The 19,950-nt window shown below is 42.6% G+C and overlaps 1 protein-coding gene across 5 annotated transcripts in view; it reads left to right on the forward strand.

Moving 5' to 3' along the window:
* The window catches only part of LOC139226395 (zinc finger and BTB domain-containing protein 11-like), a 42,861-nt gene that overhangs the window by 8,684 nt on the left and 14,227 nt on the right, over positions 1-19,950 (forward strand). For all 5 annotated transcript variants that reach the window (XR_011587252.1, XM_070857138.1, XM_070857139.1 and 2 more), the window contains 5 exons: positions 1,331-1,562; positions 3,757-4,403; positions 4,627-4,803; positions 8,199-8,396; positions 18,173-18,317. Coding sequence is in view for 4 of the 5 variants with exons in the window: in XM_070857138.1 (XP_070713239.1) it covers positions 1,331-1,562; positions 3,757-4,403; positions 4,627-4,803; positions 8,199-8,396; positions 18,173-18,317 (1,399 nt within the window). In the remaining variant the exon portion in view is untranslated. The remainder of the gene's footprint in view (positions 1-1,330; positions 1,563-3,756; positions 4,404-4,626; positions 4,804-8,198; positions 8,397-18,172; positions 18,318-19,950) is intronic.

Here is a 19,950-nt window from a genome sequence, read left to right on the forward strand (position 1 = left end):
TAACTTTGCACATTAATCTCCTGTGTGGGACCTTGTCGAAAGCCTTCTGAAAGTCCAAATATACCACATCAACTGGTACTCCTTTGTCCACTTTATTGGAAACATCCTCAAAAAATTCCAGAAGATTTGTCAAGCATGATCTCCCTTTCACAAATCCATGCTGACTTGGACCTATCATGCCACCATTTTCCAAATGCGCTGCTATGACATCCTTAATAATTGATTCCATCATTTTACCCACTACTGAGGTCAGGCTGACTGGTCTATAATTCCCTGCTTTCTCTCTCCCTCCTTTTTTAAAAAGTGGGGTTACATTGGCTACCCTCCACTCGATAGAAACTGATCCAGAGTCAATGGAATGTTGGAAAATGACTGTCAATGCATCCGCTATTTCCAAGGCCACCTCCTTAAGCACTCTGGGATGCAGTCCATCAGGCCCTGGGGATTTATCGGCCTTCAATCCCATCAATTTCCCCAACACAATTTCCCGACTAATAAAGATTTCCCTCAGTTCCTCCTCCTTAATAGACCCTCTGACCACTTTTATATCCGGAAGGTTGTTTGTGTCCTCCTTAGTGAATACTGAACCAAAGTACTTGTTCAATTGGTCTGCCATTTCTTTGTTCCCCGTTATGACTTCCCCTGATTCTGACTGCAGGGGACCTACGTTTGTCTTTACTAACCTTTTTTTCTTTACATACCTATAGAAACTTTTGCAATCCGCCTTAATGTTCCCTGCAAGCTTCTTCTCGTACTCCATTTTCCCTGCCCTAATCAAACCCTTTGTCCTCCTCTGCTGAGTTCTAAATTTCTCCCAGTCCCCAGGTTCGCTGCTATTTCTGGCCAATTTGTATGCCATTTCCTTGGCTTTAATACTATCCCTGATTTCCCTAGATAGCCACGGTTGAGCCACCTTCCCTTTTTTATTTTTACGCCAGACAGGAATGTACAATTGTTGTAATTCATCTCTGAATTAACTGTTTCATTCTCCATCCTAATGCAGAATTCCACCATATTATGGTCACTCTTCCCCAAGGGGCCTCGCACAATGAGATTGCTAATTAATCCTCTCTCATTACACAACACCCAGTCTAAGATGGCCTCCCCCCTAGTTGGTTCCTCGACATATTGGTCTAGAAAACCATCCCTTATGCATTCCAGGAAATCCTCCTCCACCGTATTGCTTCCAGTTTGGCTAGCCCAATCTATGTGCATATTAAAGTCACCTTGTAAATAAACTGCTCAAGCTTATTTCACATCAGTTTACAATGGGGTTAGAGAGAGCACTTCATTTAGTTCAAAATCCGAATGTATGTTTGCAAAATCATAGGCTGAGCTTCAGAGGATTGTAAAGCAGACCTCCACAGGACACAGCTGCGTCGTGCTAGACAAGCTGAACGAGCAGCGAATTGCAAATAAGTTTTGTGACATTGCCCTGCTTATTGAGGGAGAGGAGTACCGGGCACACAAGTCTGTGCTGGCTGCCAACAGCAAGTACTTTCAGGACCTCTTCACCGAGAAAGGAGCCACCTCCAGTCAGGAAGCAGTAGTAGAGTTGGCAGGTATGGAAAATGTCTGTTTTTGTCTTAAGTTGAGAGAGTTTTTCCCTTTGTGATTGCTTAAAAATATACACTTGCTTCACTTCTGCGCAGCAACAACTCCTGGTAAGATGCAACTTGACGCACCATTTAAAAAAAAAATAGGAGCAGGAGCAGGCCATACGGCCCCTCGGACTCAATAAGGTCATGGCTGATCTTCAACCTCAACTCCACTTACCCGGCCAATTCTCATATCCCTTGATTCCCCAAGAGTCCAAAATTATATCTATCTCCGCCTTGAATATACTCAACGATTCAGCATCCATAGCCATTTGTGGTAGAGAATTCCAAAGATTCACAACCCTCTTGAATGAAGAAATTCCTCCTCATCTAGGTTTGAAATGGCCGACCGCTTATCCTGAGACTATGCCCCCCAGCTCTAGACTCTCCAGCCAGGGGAAACACCTCTGAGCATCTACCCTGTCAATCCTGCCTCAGAATCTTAATATGTTTCAATAAGATCACCTCTCCTTCTTCAGTACTCCATTTGTGCTGCGTTTGAAGCTGTTTGATGAAGCAGTTGATGAGCTATCCAGGCTTGTCATTTTGCAGCATATGCTGGAACGGAGAGGGCATTGTTGTGTGGGTATATTTCAAATGGTGTATAAAGACTTGATTCCTTGCAACCGAGGACTGGGTTCTGAGCAAAAACTGGAGAAACTTGGACTCTTTAGCCTTGAAAGGATGTCACTGAGAGGAGACCTCTGAGAGTTACACAGCATGGTAAATGGTATAGAACAGATACATCCAGAACACTACTTCAAATTAAACTATTGGCTCTAGGACATAAGAAGGCACAAGTTCAAACTAGCAAAAGGACTGGTATCAGTAAGTTCTACTTCAGACGAAAAGTGATCGACATGGGGAATGGATTGTCTGGAAAGATAATTGAGGTAAAAAGTTTGGAATCATTTATGAAACAGCTGGATACTGTGATAGAGCGTAGGGTCTTTCCAATAGATGAGCTGAAAGGTCTTCCCCATTTCAATCTATTTTGTGAAAACACTAGAATATGTATTGACCTGCTTGCTTTAGTAGTGTAAAGAGGAAGGAAATTACTTGTTGGCTACCTAGTTTATTAGCCAGATTAAGCCGCTGGTTGTTACATAACCCAGTTGTATACGTAGACTGCAATGAACTCCTGAAATATGTGCATATTAAGGGAAGGAGGTTACTCACACCAGTGAAAAGAGAAAGAACTTGCATTTATATAGCATCTTTCACAACCTCAGGACATCCCAAAGTGCTTTACAGCCAATGAAGTACTTTTGAAATGTCAGTCACTATTGTAATAAAAACAGAAAATGCTAGAAATCTCAGCGTGTAAGGCAGCATCTGTGGAGCGAGAAACAGAGTTAACGTTTCAGGTCGATGACCCTTCGTCAGAACTGGCGAATATTCGAAATGAACAGATTCTTAACGAGCACTGAAAGGGGGAGAGGAGGAAAGAACAAAAGGGAAGGTCTGTGATAGGGTGGAAGTCAGGAGAGATTTGAGAGACAAAATGGATGATGGGCTGACTTGAGATGGTAATGGCAGAAATGAGAAAAAGATGGGTCTAGATAGGGTGTAAATGGCAGAATAATTACCAGCTGCCATGGGAATCAGAAAAATACATAAGATTGGGGGTGGGGCTTAAAAAAAAAAAGGGAATGGGAGCAAAATATGGGCAGGGGTTATGGTCTGAAATTGTTGAACTCGATGTTGAGTCCAGAAGTTGTAAAGTTGTAAATAGTGACTTTATTTATTTTGTAGAATGTGAAGCTGAGTGCCGAAATAGTTGCTGGTATGGTTGAAAGGCCCAATTCTTGTTGCAGTTTCCATTCTTTGTTTAGTCTTGTGATAGTAGGATCAACACTTGGATTTGCGATAATGGCTTCAGCTCCAATGAGTTAGAGAGGGAAAATAAATCATGGTTTCTTTATGCAGGTCTGGCTTGAATAACATTGGATTTGTTCGTGATGCTCGCCAGAACACAATAATCTGAGACTTGGGGCGGCAACAGTTTAGATTTAATTGAATGTTCTGAATGGAAAAAGCAGGAGGTTTACTGTAAGGCGAGTCAGTCACAATTTTGCTAATAATTCATGTGTGAAATAATAGAATTTAATTATTTTCCGCCCATTGACGTGTGTTTTCTGTTGAATTTATGTTGCAGGCTTTACAAAACCCAGTTTTTTACCTTTGTTGGACTTCTGTTACACATCCTGCTTGACAATTCAAATGCTTCACCTGGATAACGTCGTCAGTGTTGCTGAGCATCTCAAGATGGAGGAAGTGATCAGCCTGTGTAAACAGATTCAGCTGGAAATGGAGGTTAAGAAAGAAAGCTGTGATGACCAGTCAAGTAAATCAGCCAGCAAAGCCCATGCTTGTACTTCAAAGCAAATAAACTTGTCGACCAGCAAAGCTGCAAATAAAAAGGCCTTTGGGAAAGAATCTGCTCTAATCTCTCAACTCTTTGAACCTCCTATCAAAGCAGGTGATAAGAGCAGTGTACCTGGGGGCAATCAATCACACAGTGTTGATGAAAGAGGAAGCGTCGCCAACAATGACCAGGAAAGATTTAGCTGGCAAGGTTCAGAGAACAGAGATGATTTGCAAGCATTTGACGGTGAAGCCTATTGTGGAGCGATGAGTGATGATGAAAATGTGAAGACTAATGTGGAGAACCAGTATGAACACAGCGCTTCAAATCCAGAAGTAGAAGTAACACTAGGAATGGACTGCATCTCAGCAAACGACTACAACTGCATCCCTGGCATCCTGAAAGGATCGGGAGTGACCAGACCTGCAAAGCAAAAGGTGAGTGATGCTAACTCTTTGATTAAACCAGTGGTGGATGTTGGGTCATTTAAAACACACAGATTCCAGGGCCAAGCCATAGTGAGTGTTAATATTAAAAGTGGTCACTGCCTGTTTTTATGAAGAATTGGAGTCCTTGAAAAGTATAACTTTGCTTTCAAGAATATTTATCGACAATAAATATTCTTCAGGAACTGCTATTTACCTGTTTCTTTTTTGTTAGGCTTATCAAAAGCGGCTGAAGCGATGGAAACATTTGGCCAGCAAGTCACTCACCGAGATAAAGGATGAAAACGTTGACAGTTTTACCTGTAGCGAGTGCGGTGAATCATTCCAGTCAGCGTGGAGCCTACAGAAGCACGCAGAAATGCACAGGAAAACAAAAGGATTTACGTGTGCAGTAAGTCCACACTGAGGATTCTTGCTTTACCCCCTGTAATTTACCAAAATTCCCAGATTCTGGGGAGGTCCCAGCAGATTGGAAAACTGCAAATGTAATGCCCCTATTAAAAAAAAAAGGAGGCAGACAAAAATTAGGAAACTAGACCAGTTAGCCTAACATCTGTGGTTGGGAAAATGTTGGGGTCCATTATTAAAGAAGCAGTCGCAGGACATTTAGAAAAGCATAATTCAGTCAGGCAGAGTCAGCATGGATATATGAAGGGGAAGTCATGTTTGACAAATTTGCTGAAATTCTTTGAGGAAGTAACGAACAGGGTGGATAAAGGGGAACCAGTGGATGTGGTGCATTTGGACTTCCAGAAGGCATTCGATAAGGTGCCACATAAAAGGTTCCTGCACAAGATGAAAGTTCACGGGGTTGGGACTAATAAATTAGCATGGATAGAGCTTTGGCTAACTAACAAAAAACAGAGTCGGGATAAATGGTTCATTGTCTGGTTGGCAACCAGTAACTAGTGGGGTACCGCAGGGATCAGTGCTGGGACCCCAACTATTTACAATCTATAATAATGACTTGGAAGAAGGGACCGAGTGTAGCGTAGCCAAGTTTGCTGATGATGCAAAGATGGGAGGAAAAGCAATGTGTGAGGAGGGCACAAAAAAACCTGATTAAGTGAGTGGGCAAAAATTTGGCAGATGGAGTATAATGTTGGAAAGTGTGATGTTATGAACTTTGGCAGAAAAAAATCGAAGAGCAAGTTATTATTTAAATGGAGAAAGATTGCAAAGTGCTGCAGTACAGCGGGACCTGGGGGTCCTGGTGCATGAAACACAATAGGTTAGTATGCAGGTACAGCAAGTGATCAGGAAGGCCAATGGAATCTTGGCCTTTATTGCAAAGGAGATGGAGTATAAAAGCAGGGGAGTCTTGCTACAGCTATATAAGGTATTGGTGAGGCCACACCTGGAACACTGCCTGCAGTTTTGGTTTCCATATTTAAGAAAGGATATACTTGCTTTGGAGGCAGTTCAGAGAAGGTTCACTAGGTTGATTCCGGAGATGAGGGGGTTGACTTATGAAGAAAGGTTGAGTAGGTTGGGCCTCTACTCATTGGAATTCAGAAGAATGAGAGGTGATTTTATCGAAACGTATAAGATTATGAGGAGGCTTGACAAGGTGGATGCAGAGAGGATGTTTCCACTGATGGGGGAGACTAGAACTAGGGGGCATAATCTCATAATAAGGGACCGCCCATTTAAAACTGAGATGAGGAGGAATTTCTTCTCTGAGGGTTGTAAATCTGTGGAATAGACAGAATAGACAGTTTCTTAACCGATAAGGGGTTATGGGGAGCGGGCAGGAAAGTGGACCTGAGTCCATGATCGGGTCAGCCATGATCGTATTAAATGGCGGAGCAGGCTCAAGAACCATATGGCCTACTCCTGCTCCTATGTCTTATGTTCTTGGTAGCAGTACATTGTGCACAGTTATATATCACCAATCACTAGGGCCAGTGATCTGGCTCAGCCCGACATCCTGCGAACTTCATGTGCAGGAGTTTGCTGCCTGGGAACTGCAATTTTGTATTAACAAAAAGGCACAGAAGCAGCAGCAGTGTCAGTATGGAAACACAAACAATGACTTGCCCCACAGCTCGACCTACTGTGTTAGATTCCTCCTTTCTCTTTGCAGTTGCATACAGTTTTGACACTTGGTATAGCTATTTCAGTGGCTACAGGCTGGCTACTAAATTGCAGACATTTGAAGCCTGCAGAATTATCTATATTTTTTATTAAGTAACAATATCTGCCAGGGTAATGAACATAAGAACATAAGAAATAGGAGCAGGAGTAGGCCATTCGGCCCCTCGAGCCCACTCCACCATTCAATCAGATCATGCCTGATCATCGACCTCAACTGCACTTTCCTACCCGATCGCCATATCACTTGATTCCCCTAATACAAAAAATACAAAAATCTTACCTATCAGCCTTGAATATATTCAGAGACTCAGCATCCACAGCCCTCTGGGGCAGAGAATTCCAAAGATTCACAATCCTCTGAGTGAAGAAATTCCTCCTCATCTCTGTCATAAATGGCCAACCCTTTATCCTGAGATTATGCCCCCTAATTGCCCCCCAGGGGAAACAACCTCTCAGCATATATACCCTGTCAATCTTCACCGATAAGGGAATAAGGGGTTATGGGGAGCAGGCAGGGAAGTGGACCCGAGTCCATGATCGGATCAGCCATGATCGTATTAAATGGCGGAGCAGGCTCGAGGGCCATATAGCCTACTCCTGCTCCTATTTCTTATGTAATCCCCTTCAGAATCTTCTATGTTTCAATGAGATCACCTCTCATTCTTCTAAACTCCAGAGAGTATCGGCCCATTCTACACAATCTCATCATAGGACAGCTCTCTCATCCCAGGAATGGCTGTTCTTGGAAATGATAACTTTTGCGGGGAAGTTAGGCAGTGACTGGAAGCGTGGAGTCAATGAATTACTGCTAGGCAACTCATTGGCCACATCTTTTGTATCAGTAGGCCAGGGTTTGCAGCTGCATGTTCCCAGCCCCAGACTGCTGCAACTCCCTGACTAAGGTCTGTCTTTGGTATGGCAATGACCCCGGGACTGGTTGATATCTCCAGGGTGGGCAGGAATCCCAACCTGCCTCAATTCCACTGACGCAGCTGCCAAGTCGAAAGCCTTGGTCTTTGTGTGTTAATGTTGATTCTTAAAATGTTCTACCCTATTGTACTGTGAGCAATACCCTTTTGAGGTCACCTTTGATAAGTCTACCTCCCATATATCAGTGTTCTTAGAATTTTGCATTTGCTCTTAATGTGACCTAAAGATCGAGTGTGGATTGTTCCTGAGTGCTTCTTTGCCAAACTGATGATTTAATCTTTGAATGTACATTTGCAAGGCTCCTCCCCATCCTACCTGACGTAACATATCACTCACTTAATGTTATCCCCTGGCTGGCACTGCCGTGCATGGGAGTCAAATGTTTTGTCAAATTGATGAAAAATTGTTCTCTCTAAATTGCTAGCAAATGTCAGGATCATGGATTGACAAAAGAATTTTCTGTACGCAGTCAGCTTAAGCATTTGATTTAAACTGGTTGTAAAGAAACTTTCACAAGGTAGGGTTGTGCATGTTGAGATGGCTGCTTCTGTTGAGAAGGGTTTTAGCAGATATTTTATCTCCTCTCCCATTCCTCTTCCTGTGAGAAGCATCTAATTTTCATTTGCCCTTCCTGGCGGCGCAGTCGAGATCAGAAATGTGTCGGGTCTCACTGTGTCACTGATAATGTAAACAATGAATACATTAACTGCTGTCGTTAAAAAATCTTAATGATGCACTTTCACTCCGTTCTGTTTTCAGATCTGCAGTAAGGAGTTTTCTTATACCTCTTCATTGAAGACTCATTTGAAGAGACATGTCCCTGACAGACGCCGGTCCAGCTCTAATTCTGTGAAGCAGAAGCTTATCTGTACCACATGTGGGAAACAAAGCCGCAGCCTCTATGAGCTTGAGATGCATGAGCTGAAGCATGCTGGGGACAGACCACACAAATGCATGGTATAGTTGTATCTTTCTCAAATTACCTTTTGGATAAATTTATGTCATGGCTAGTGAAGCTAACTCCATAACTAACAGCTAGACCATTAGCTACCTCACCTGTGAAGATATTATACACACCGATCTTAAAGGTCTTGCTCATGGTTGCTCAGGTAGTTGGCTCCAGAGTTTGCTTTGCTGTGGTTCTGGGATCCAATTGTTCACTGCCAAACATATGATGGAGGATACCATGTGGTTGTTTTGATCCAATCAAAGTCAGATGGAACATCCAGTTGGATGCAAAGGGGTTTGTTAATGTGATTCGACCAGATGCAGTGATTTGTTATATTTGCAACAGTCGGGCAGAGAACAAATATAGGGAATATTTTGTGATTCCTGTCACAGTTGAAATTGTTTTGTGACAACCTTTTGTAATTTTGATGTTGGATCATTGGAAGCATGATTTTTATTTCTTCACATAAGTGACCTTATCAATTGTTGATATACAGGGTAACGATGTTAAATGAGACTCATTGTGACGTGGTATACTTTCTATTTGAGAGAATAAAATGGAAAGTTTGAGTACCAAGACTGATCTGTAAGAATTGTAGTTCATCCCATCCATCATTTGTGGCAGCATCACACTGTATGATGGGCTCAAAGTTACCCATTTATATGCTATATACTTGACTGATTTTCATTATTTTAAATATATATTTATTCAAAAAAATAAACCCCATTATGACATTTCTTGAAGTGACCACCACTGGTCCTGTATACGCTCATACATGAATTATGCATTTGCAATCAATTATTCAACATGTAAAGGATTATAGGTGTAAACATGTGACGGGGCAACTTGGAAAGTCCCAACACACTGCCATTTCACTGCCTCATTCCATTTTAAAATATGCCACGGCTGAACCAGTTTACAATGATTCTGCTCCCTGAAATTGCACTAATTATTAAGAGATACATTTTAAGCTTACTGTTGCATTGTAATGATTTACTTAAAATGCAGATTCCCAACCAGTTCATGTCATCCTATCCTTGCATCTTCTTTCAGATTATAATACATTTCCTCTTGTTGCCTTCAGTCTCTGAATTGTTAACACTTGTTTCTTGTGTTTCATCTTCAGCACTGAGTTACATTACAAATAAACCAGTCTATCCACTACATACTGCTGTTGTGAAGTTATTTACTACACATAGGATAGCCCACAGTTTGGAGCATGCTACCATGTAATAATAGATCAGACAAATGTGTGCACCATGAAAGTAAAGCAGAATCATACAGCACAGAAGGAGGCCATTCGATCCATCGTGCCTATGCCGGCTCTTTTAAAGCGCTATCCAATTAGTCCCACTCCCCTGCTCTTTCCCCCATAGCCCTGCAGATTTTCCTTCTTCAAATATATATCCAATTCCCTTTTTGAAAGTTACTATTGAATCTGCTTCCACCACCCTTTCAGGCCGTGCATTCCAAATCATAACCATTCTTCTCATTTCCAGAAGTTGGCTTTTCAACCTCACCTAAACCCCAGTGTAGGTTACACCTTTTGCAGCACAATCCAGTCTATGTAATTCTTCATAACTTAGATAGTTAAAAGTTTGTGAGTCATTTTATTCTGGTGCCCTTTGTAGCAAACGGCAACAGATTACAGGCTCTCGCCATTGAGCTACGAGTTAAGCTATATAATATTGGATTGTTAGCGCGAATGTACCCTCCAAGAATCACTCGTCATTCAGGGTCGGTCCATACATCAAAACAGTTTATTACGCCGGCGGGGAGATGAAGCCACTGGTGGGTCCGGGTACCTTTCTCCGCCGAACAAAGGGCTTCATGGATTTTTATATGTTTTACAACAGTTTACTACAGTTACATCTGCCCATTTCGGCCGGACACTATCCAATCATATTGATTATAGATTACATATAGATTCAAATAGACCAATGGAAGTGGTCTCTAAACATTAGGTGACTGCGTGATTGCCTCATGTGTTGCTAAGGGTTATTCATGGTCTTGTGACATGGTCCGGGCCCCCCCTTATCTTACTGTCCTTGGGTGCTGTCTTTGGGCAGTCTCCTTATCTTAGTACAATACGACTCTGTAACAGGACTAACATGAACCAGGACATCTTGTCTGAGGCCTGAAAGCCTGTTGATTAGGGACATCTGCAGAGCTCATGTGTATTGCCGTGTGAGAAACAGCAGTTATCAGTAACTAGGAATGCAGTCTCTTTCTGCTGGCTGAAATCCCTTGGGGCTTTGCTGAACCACGAGCAGCCACCTTCATACATTTTACACACACATTTAATACTATAGTTACATATTTAGTTCTAACATTATGCTACAGGTGCCGTTGCTCATGGGGAAAATCTTTCTCTATAACAGGATGTTGTTTTGCTAAATATTCACAGGGAGCAGTATACCCTATGGTATCTTTTATCTTCTCATCCAGGTGAGGAATGACAATGGTGGGCAATGGAACGTTTAGCCATTTTGCGCATGCATTATTAGCATTAAACACTACTAGATCACGTATAACACAGCCAGATACACAGTACAGTTCCACCGTTTGTCCTTTAACAATATACTTTAACTTTAACCTCAAAACACTTCTGCAGCAGGATGACATTTTTTACTTCCACACCAGCCATCCTTCTACTAGATTAGGGGTATGTTCTGCTTGGGCGCTTGGTGAAGGAACCCTTGATTCACCAGTTTAATTTCACGGAGGCCCCTATAGCCAGCAGACAGAGAGGAAACTTTCATCTCATTATTTTTGGGCTGAATTCAAAATCGTACATGGGAGGTGAACAGACAGTGGTTTTTACCCACTGCACCATGCGGTCCCCAGCACACCCTTCACATATTGTAACCCCTTCCATGGTGTATAGTTGCTGAATTGATCCACCTTGGCACATAGAAACATAGAAAATAGGGGCAGGAGTAGGCTATTCGGCCCTTCGAGCCTGCACCACCATGGCTGATCATTCACCTCAGTACCCCTTTCCTGCTTTCTCTCCATACCCCTTGAACCCTTTAGCCGTACAGGCCATATCTAACTCCCTCTTGAATATATCCAATGAACTGGCATCAACAACACTCTGCGGTAGGGAATTCCACAGGTTAACAACTCTCTGAGCGAAGAAGTTTCTCCTCATCTCAGTCCTAAATGGCTTACCTCTTATCAAGGGGTATGGCGAGAAAGCAGGAATGGGGTACTGAAGTTGAATGTTCAGCCATGAACTCATTGAATGGCGGTGCAGGCTAGAAGGGCCGAATGGCCTACTCCTGCACCTATTTTCTATGTTTCTAATCTTAGACTATGTCCCCTGGTTCTGGACTTCCCCAACATCGGGAACATTCTTCCTGCATCTAACCTGTCCAGTCCCGTCAGAATTTTATACGTTTCTATGAGATCCCCTCTCATCCTTCTAAACTCCAGTGAATACAGGCCCAGTCGATCCAGTCTCTCCTCCTATGTCAGTGAATCAGTCAGGTGAACCTTCGCTGCACTCCCTCAATAGCAAGAACGTCCTTCCTCAGATTAGGAGACCAAAACTGAACACAATATTCCAGGTGAGGCCTCACTAAGACCCTATACAACTGCAGTAAGACCTCCCTGCTCCTATACTCAAATCCCCTAGCTATGAAGGCCAACGTGCCATTTGCCTTCTTCACCGCCTGCTGTACCTGCATGCCAACTTTCAATGATTGTACCATGACACCCAGGTCTCGTTGCACCTTCCCTTTTCCTAATCTGCCGCCATTCAGATAATAATCTGCCTTCGTGTTTTTGTCACCAAAGTGGATAACCTCACATTTATCCACATTATACTGCTTCTGCCATGCGTTTGTCCACTCACCGAACCTGTCCAAGTCATCCTGCAGCCTCTTAGCATCCTCCTCACAGCTCACACAGCCACCCAGCTTAGTGTCATCTACAAACTTGGAGATATCACACCCAATTCCTTCATCTAAATCATTAATGTATATTGTAAATAGCTGGGGTCCCAGCACTGAGCCCTGCAGCACCCCACTAGTCACTGCCTGCCATTCTGAAAAGGACCCGTTTATCCCGACTCTGCTTCCTGTCTGCCAACCAGTTCTCTATCCACGTCAGTACATTACCCCAATACCATGTGCTTTAATTTTGCACACCAATCTCTTGTGTGGGACCTTGTCAAAAGCCTTTTGAAAGTCTAAATACACCACATCCACAGGTTCTCCCTTGTCCACTCTACGAGTTATGTTAGCGTTAGTGTTTTCTCTGAAGAATCACTCAACACTCAGAGTCGGTTCCAACGCCTGGCGGCATTTAATAACGCTCAGCGGGGAGGAAAAACTCAGGACCGTATCCAGGTTTCTCTCCACAGAACAAAGGATTACATGCACCTTTATATGTTTCACAACAGTTACAAAACAGTTTACTACAGCTACACAGCCCATCACGGCTGGACACAAGCCAATCACAACGATTATAGATTACATATAGGTTCTTTTAACCCAATAGAATTCCCCTAGTATCCAGGGAACCATATATTCGGTTATTGTCAGCTTGGGCTGATCGATGACTTTATAGGTTCTCTCCCTAGTTCTTTCATCTGGGAGAAATAATTGGTTTATAACCTTGTTTACAGGAGATGGTTTCCCTCTTATCTTTCTTCTTGGGGAATTAATTGGTTTATGACCTTGTTCACAGGAGATGGTTTCCTTCTTATCTCTGTCTTCCCGCATCCCAGGCATTCCTACAGTGGGCCTCACAGGGTTATTGCTTGGTCATTGAACGTTCAACAGTTCACAGCTTGACTACCTGATTTCCCATCATGCCTGGGCAGCCATTTTATGTGTGTGTCCATTTTAAGCTTATGTGAGTTTTGATATATCTAGCAGGTGCCTAATGCCTAGTATTCTGGTATAATCTAAAGGTGCCTACCTCCTACAACAAGTTACATCCTCAAAAAATTCCAGAAGATTTGTCAAGCATGATTTCCCTTTCATAAATCCATGCTGACTTGGACCGATCCTGTCACGGCTTTCCAAATGCGCTGCTATTTCATCTTTAATAATTGATTCCAACATTTTCCCCACTACTGATGTCAGGCTAACTGGTCTATAATTACGTGTTTTCTCTCTCCTTTCTTAAAAAGTGGTGTTACATTAGCTACCCTCCAGTCCATAGGAACTGATCCAGAGTCGATAGACTGTTGGAAATGACCACTAATGCATCCACTATTTCTCGGGCCACTTCCTTAAGTACTCTGGGATGCAGATTATCAGGCCTCGGGGATTTATCGGCCTTCAATCCCATCAATTTCCCTATCACAATTTCCCGCCTAATAAGGATTTCCTTCAGTTCCTCCTTCTAGACCCTCGGTCCCCTAGTATTTCCGGGAGATTATTTGTGTCTTCCTTCGTGAAGACAGAACCAAAGTATTTGTTTAACTGGTCCGCCATTTCTTTGTTCCCCATTATAAATTCACCTGAATCAGACTGCAAGGGACCTACATTTGTCTTCACTAATCTTTTTTTCTTCACATATCGATAGAAACGTTTGCAGTCAGTTTTTATGTTCCCAGCAAGCTTCCTCTCATACTCTATTTTCCCAATCCTAATTAAACCCTTTGTCCTCCTCTGTTGAATTATAAAATTCTCCCAGTCCTCCGGTTTGCTGCTTTTTCTGGCCAATTTATGTGCCTCTTCCATGGATTTAACACTATCCTTAATTTCCCTTGTTAGTCACGGTTGAGCCACCTTCCCCGTTTTATTTTTTTACTCCAGACAGGGATGTACAATTGTTGAAGTTCATCCATGTGATCTTTAAATGTTTGCCATTGCCTATCCACCATCAACCCTTTAAGTATCACTCACCAGTCTATTCTAGCCAATTCTCGTCTCATACCATCGAAGTTACCTTTCCTTAAGTTCAGGACCCTAGTTTCCGAATTAACTGTGTCACTCTCCATCTTAATAAAGAATTCTACCATATTATGGCCACTCTTCCCCAAGGGGCCTGGCACAACAAGATTGCTAATTAGTCCCTTCTCATTACACATCACCCAGTCTAGATTGGCCAGCTCTCTAGTTGGTTCCTCGACATATTGGTCGAGGAAACCATCCCTAATACACTCCAGGAAATCCTCCTCCACCACATTTCTACCAGTTTGGTTAGCCCAATCAATAGTAGATTAAAGTCGCCCATGATAACTGCTGTACCTTTATTGCACGCATCCCTAATTTCTTGTTTGATGCTGTCCCCAACCTCACTACTACTGTTTGGTGGTCTGTACACAACTCCCACTAGCGTTTTCTGCCCTTTGGTATTCCATAGCTCCACCCATACCGATTCCACATCATCCAAGCTAATGTCCTTCCTGACTATTGCGTTAATTTCCTCTTTAACCAGCAACGCCATCCCACCTCCTTTTCCTTTCTGTCTGTCCTTCCTGAATGTTGAATACCCCTGGATTTTGAGTTCCCAGCCCTGGAGCCATGTCTCCGTGATGCCAATTACATCATATCCGTTAACAGCTATCTGCACAGTTAATTCGTCCACTTTATTACGAATACTCCTCGCATTGAGGCACAGAGCCTTCAGGCTTGTCTTTTTAACACACTTTGCCCCTTTAGAATTTTGCTGTAATGTGGCCATTTTTGCTTTTTGCCTTGGGTTCGTTTCTCTGTCCTCCACTTTTACATTTCTTCTTTCTATCTTCTGCTTCTGCCCCCCCTTCTATTTCCCTTTGTCTCTCTGCTTAGGTTGCCATCCCTCTGCCATATTAGTTTAACCCCTCCCCAACAGCACTAGCAAACACTCCCCCTAGGACATTGGTTCCAATCCTGCCCAGGTGCAGACCATCCGGTTTGTACTGTTCCCATCTCCCCCAGAACAGGTTCCAATGTCCCAGGAATTTGAATCCCTCTCTCCTGCACCACTCCTCAAGCCACGTATTCATCTGAGCTATCCTGCGATTCCTACTCTGACTAGCACGTGGCACTGGTAGCAATCCTGAGATTACTACTTTTGAGGTCCGACTTTTTAATTTAGCTCCTAGCTCCCTAAATTCGTCTCGTAGGACCTCATCCTGTTTTTTACCTATATCGTTGGTACCTATATGCACCACGACAACTGGCTGGCACTGAGGTGGCAGTGGGAGCAATGCCACATGCCATCTTCACTAATGAATAAATTAATGAAATTCAATTGAATTTCAGGACAGAAAATTGTAGGTTGACTGGGATATGAAATTCGCTTTCATTTTTCCAATTTACTTATTAATTTATTCATCCACGGGATGTGGGCATTGCCGGCAAGGCCAGCATTTATTGCCAATCCCTAATTGTCCTCAAGAAGGTGGTGGTGAGCTCCATTTCGGAGGACAGATAATAGTCAACCACATTAGTATGGGTCTGGAGTCACGTATAGGCCAGACCGGGTAAGGATGGCAGATTTCCTTCCCGAAAGGACATCAGTGAACCAGATGTTTTTTTTTAAAGACAATCCATTAGTTTCATGGTCATCATTTGCTGATGCTAGCTTTTTATTCCCGATTTGTTCATTAACTGAATTAAAATTCCCCAGCTGCCGTGTTGAACTCGTGTCTCCGGATCATTTGTTCAGGCCTCTGGATTACTGGTCCAGTGATATATCCGCTATGCTCCCATACCCATTATTGTATTCATCCGAATATTGCAAGTTAACTTAAAAGATTAGAGAGCATAGAATATGTGAGAGAGGTTTTCTTCAATAGTAATTGGCTCATGACGGTGATAATCTCATTATAAATCTCAGAACCTTCCTGGCTGCTTCAACTGCAGATCAAGAAGGTGTATTTTATTTCAGAGGTGTTATAATATATCTGCAATATGATGAGAGAGGTTTTATTAATCTACAAAAATGAATCCAGACAATGTGAGACTACCTTCTAAATGTATTATGATTAGGCCAAGCGATTTTGTTGCAATGTGATGTCCTGTGAATTTCTACACCTGCTGTGTGTTGTGCTGTGCAGTTTGTTGCACAAGTACTAGTTTTGCATAGAATAATCCTGGAGACACATTTATGAGTGAAACGGAGTGATAACAAATGGTCCTAAGTTTGGGCTTTACCTCTTTGGAAAAACAGTTTGAGCATTTGTACTTTGAGCCCATCATACAGTGTGATGCTGCCACAAATGATGGATGGGAAGAACTGCAATTCTTACAGATTAGTCTTGGTACTCAAACTTTCCATTTTATTCTGAAACAAAATTAATTGAGTTAGATATTTTAGCAAAGATTAACTGAAGACTGCGGGTGGTGTAGAATTGTGGCACAGGATGATCAGATGCAGGCTCTAGTCCTTCTGTACAGGGAAAGGAGGCCGAGTGAAGGTTAGGCATTGTCAGCAAGGAAATAGAGGATAACAGAAGACAAGTCAGCCCTGCCCTGTTCTTGTGCACTCTTCTAGCAACCGACTCAAAGAGCACAGTTGACGTTGGCAAAGTGGTCATTTGCTTGCCTGCCAACCAGAGTTGCTGACTGCAAGTGGCTCAGTTCTGGATAAATGCCAGTTTTGATGAACTTATCCATTTGTCGTTGTCATTTCTGAAGGGATGTAGTTCAGGATAAAACCTTCAATAGTTGAATCCAAAAGTATTCATGCAAAAAAAACCCCACTGGTGTATGTGTCTAAAAATGTGACCTTCCAGTAATGGCCTTCCCCTGTGCTACCATTTCTAATGTTGGGGCTCCCACAGCTGAGTCGAGCCCAGATTGCTAAAGGTCACTCTGAACTTTAGTTTAAAAGAAATAACATCATTAACTGTTGGTCACCTCATCGAGATCCTGTAACACCAGAGCTGAAGGATCAACATGTGATCTTCTGACGTCCCATGACTGCCATCTTGCTGCAGGTCAGCATATCCGCTAATCGTACAGCAATTCACTGACCAATTGATGTAAATGTCTTAAAATAGTCACTCACGTCATTTTCCAAGTATCATTTTCAGTTTAATGGCCATTTGGGTTCTGTTGGCTGATAGAAGTAATATCCCACTAATATTTGTATGAAACACACTTACTGGCATATCCTAGAAATGATTCTGATGTTGGATTGATGGTACACTGATTGGTGAGTGATGGGTGACGATCATTATCTTCGCAAAATGGTCAGCCCTTGACTTTACTGTAGAGTTGCTACAAAGTGCATCAAACGTCCTCTCGCACATAGAACTGATGCCGATGTTTTGAATCAATACAATCTGTCGCAGTTGATTAGGTTTCCAAGTATACTCCCAGTGATACCAGTCACAACAACAGCTTGTATTTATATAGCGCCTTTAACGTTGTAAACGTCCCAAGGCAGTTCACAGGAGTGTTATAAGACGAAACAAATACATTTGACACTGAGCCACTTAAGAAGAAATTGCGGCAGATGACCAAAATGTAACCCCCAATTTAACATTTTTCATTAGTGTTGAAATACTTTCTTTGTGATTTCTATTTCTTACATCACAAGTATAATTTTGAAACACCCCAGTCAGATGATCATTTGTGATCCTTTTATAAATGTCATAATTGCAGAGCAATCTCCCTCATGGCCACAAGTTCCAGTGAGTGTCCTGTTTTATTGTGATTTTATAAAGCTGACCAAGCCTTTGGTTTGTGTTGTATCCTTTCGGACATGTGTCGTGCCTCGCCAGCTTCTGACTTCGGCAGCAATTCTGTTGACTAAAGCAACGAGCCTGAAGCTCTTTCTTCCTCTTGTGAGCCGTTGACAAAGGGATGAACATTCTTAATTACTTTGGCAGATCTGCGACAAGTCTTTTGCCTACGTCCACATCTTGAAGCTTCACATGAAATATCACCAAGGTGTAAAGGACTACAGTTGTGAATTGTGTGGAAAAGGATATTTCAATGCCAGTTCATTGTGGTACCACAAACTCACTCACTCAGGTATGTTGTCTAGACTGCGCATTCCCTTTTTGTGGAGTGGGCTCCCAGTTCAGAGATGTTCTTGAACCATATTAACATAGTGCATTAGATAAGTGGTAACTGCTATGGTCAAACTGGTAATTACATCTGGTCTGTATGTAAGCTCTAGTCTAAACTTTCTTTTATAATCAAGTGATGATTATTTTATAAAGAATAAACTTGTATTTATGTAGTGCCTTTCACGACCTCAGGATGTCCCAAAGCATGTCACAGCCACTGCATTGCTTTTGAAGAGCAGTGACAGTTGTTTTGCAAGCAAATGCTGCAGTCACTTTAACGTCTCATCGGAAAGATGGCAGTGTGCTGCACCCCATGAATTAGGAGCAGGAGTAGGCCATTTGGCTGCTCGAGCCTGCTCCGCCATTTAATAAGATCATGGCAGATCTTCTGCCTCAAGTCCACTTGCCCGCACTATCCCCATATCCCTTGATTCCCTTAATATGATGCTTAAGGGGTTGACTGTGGATGGGCAATGGCAGACATTTAGAGACCGCATGGATGAATTACAACAATTGTACATTCCTGTCTGGCGTAAAAATAAAAAAGGGAAGGTGGCTCAACCGTGGCTATCAAGGGAAATCAGGGATAGTATTAAAGCCAAGGAAGTGGCATACAAATTGGCCAGAAATAGCAGCGAACCCGGGGACTGGGAGAAATTTAGAACTCAGCAGAGGAGGACAAAGGGTTTGATTAGGGCAGGGAAAATGGAGTACGAGAAGAAGCTTGCAGGGAACATTAAGGCGGATTGCAAAAGTTTCTATAGGTATGTAAAGAGAAAAAGGTTAGTAAAGACAAACGTAGGTCCCCTGCAGTCAGAATCGGGGGAAGTCATAACGGGGAACAAAAAATGGCAGACCAATTGAACAAGTACTTTGGTTCGGTATTCACTAAGGAGGACACAAACAACCTTCCAGATATAAAAGGGGTCAGAGGGTCTAGTAAGGAGGAGGAACTGAGGGAAATCTTTATTAGTCGGGAAATTGTGTTGGGGAAATTGATGGGATTGAAGGCCGATAAATCCCCAGGGCCTGATGGACTGCATCCCAGAGTACTTAAGGAGGTGGCCTTGGAAATAGTGGATGCATTGACAGTCATTTTCCAACATTCCATTGACTCTGGATCAGTTCCTATCGTGTGGAGGGTAGCCAATGTAACCTCACTTTTTAAAAAAGGAGGGAGAGAGAAAACAGGGAATTATAGACCGGTCAGCCTGACCTCAGTAGTGGGTAAAATGATGGAATCAGTTATTAAGGATTGTCATAGCAGCGCATTTGGAAAATGGTGACATGATAGGTCCAAGTCAGCATGGATTTGTGAAAGGGAAATCATGCTTGACAAATCTTCTGGAATTTTTTGAGGATGTTTCCAGTAAAGTGGACAAAGGAGAACCAGTTGATGTGGTATATTTGGACTTTCAGTAGGCTTTCGACAAGGTCCCACACAAGAGATTAATGTGCAAAGTTAAAGCACATGGGATTGGGGGTAGTGTGCTGACGTGGATTGAGAACTGGTTGTCAGGCAGGAAGCAAAGAATAGGAGTAAATGGGTACTTTTCAGAATGGCAGGCAGTGACTAGTGGGGTACCGCAAGGTTC

This window comes from Pristiophorus japonicus, chromosome 16 (assembly GCF_044704955.1).
Source record: "Pristiophorus japonicus isolate sPriJap1 chromosome 16, sPriJap1.hap1, whole genome shotgun sequence".
NCBI classification, from domain to species: Eukaryota; Metazoa; Chordata; class Chondrichthyes; family Pristiophoridae; genus Pristiophorus; species Pristiophorus japonicus.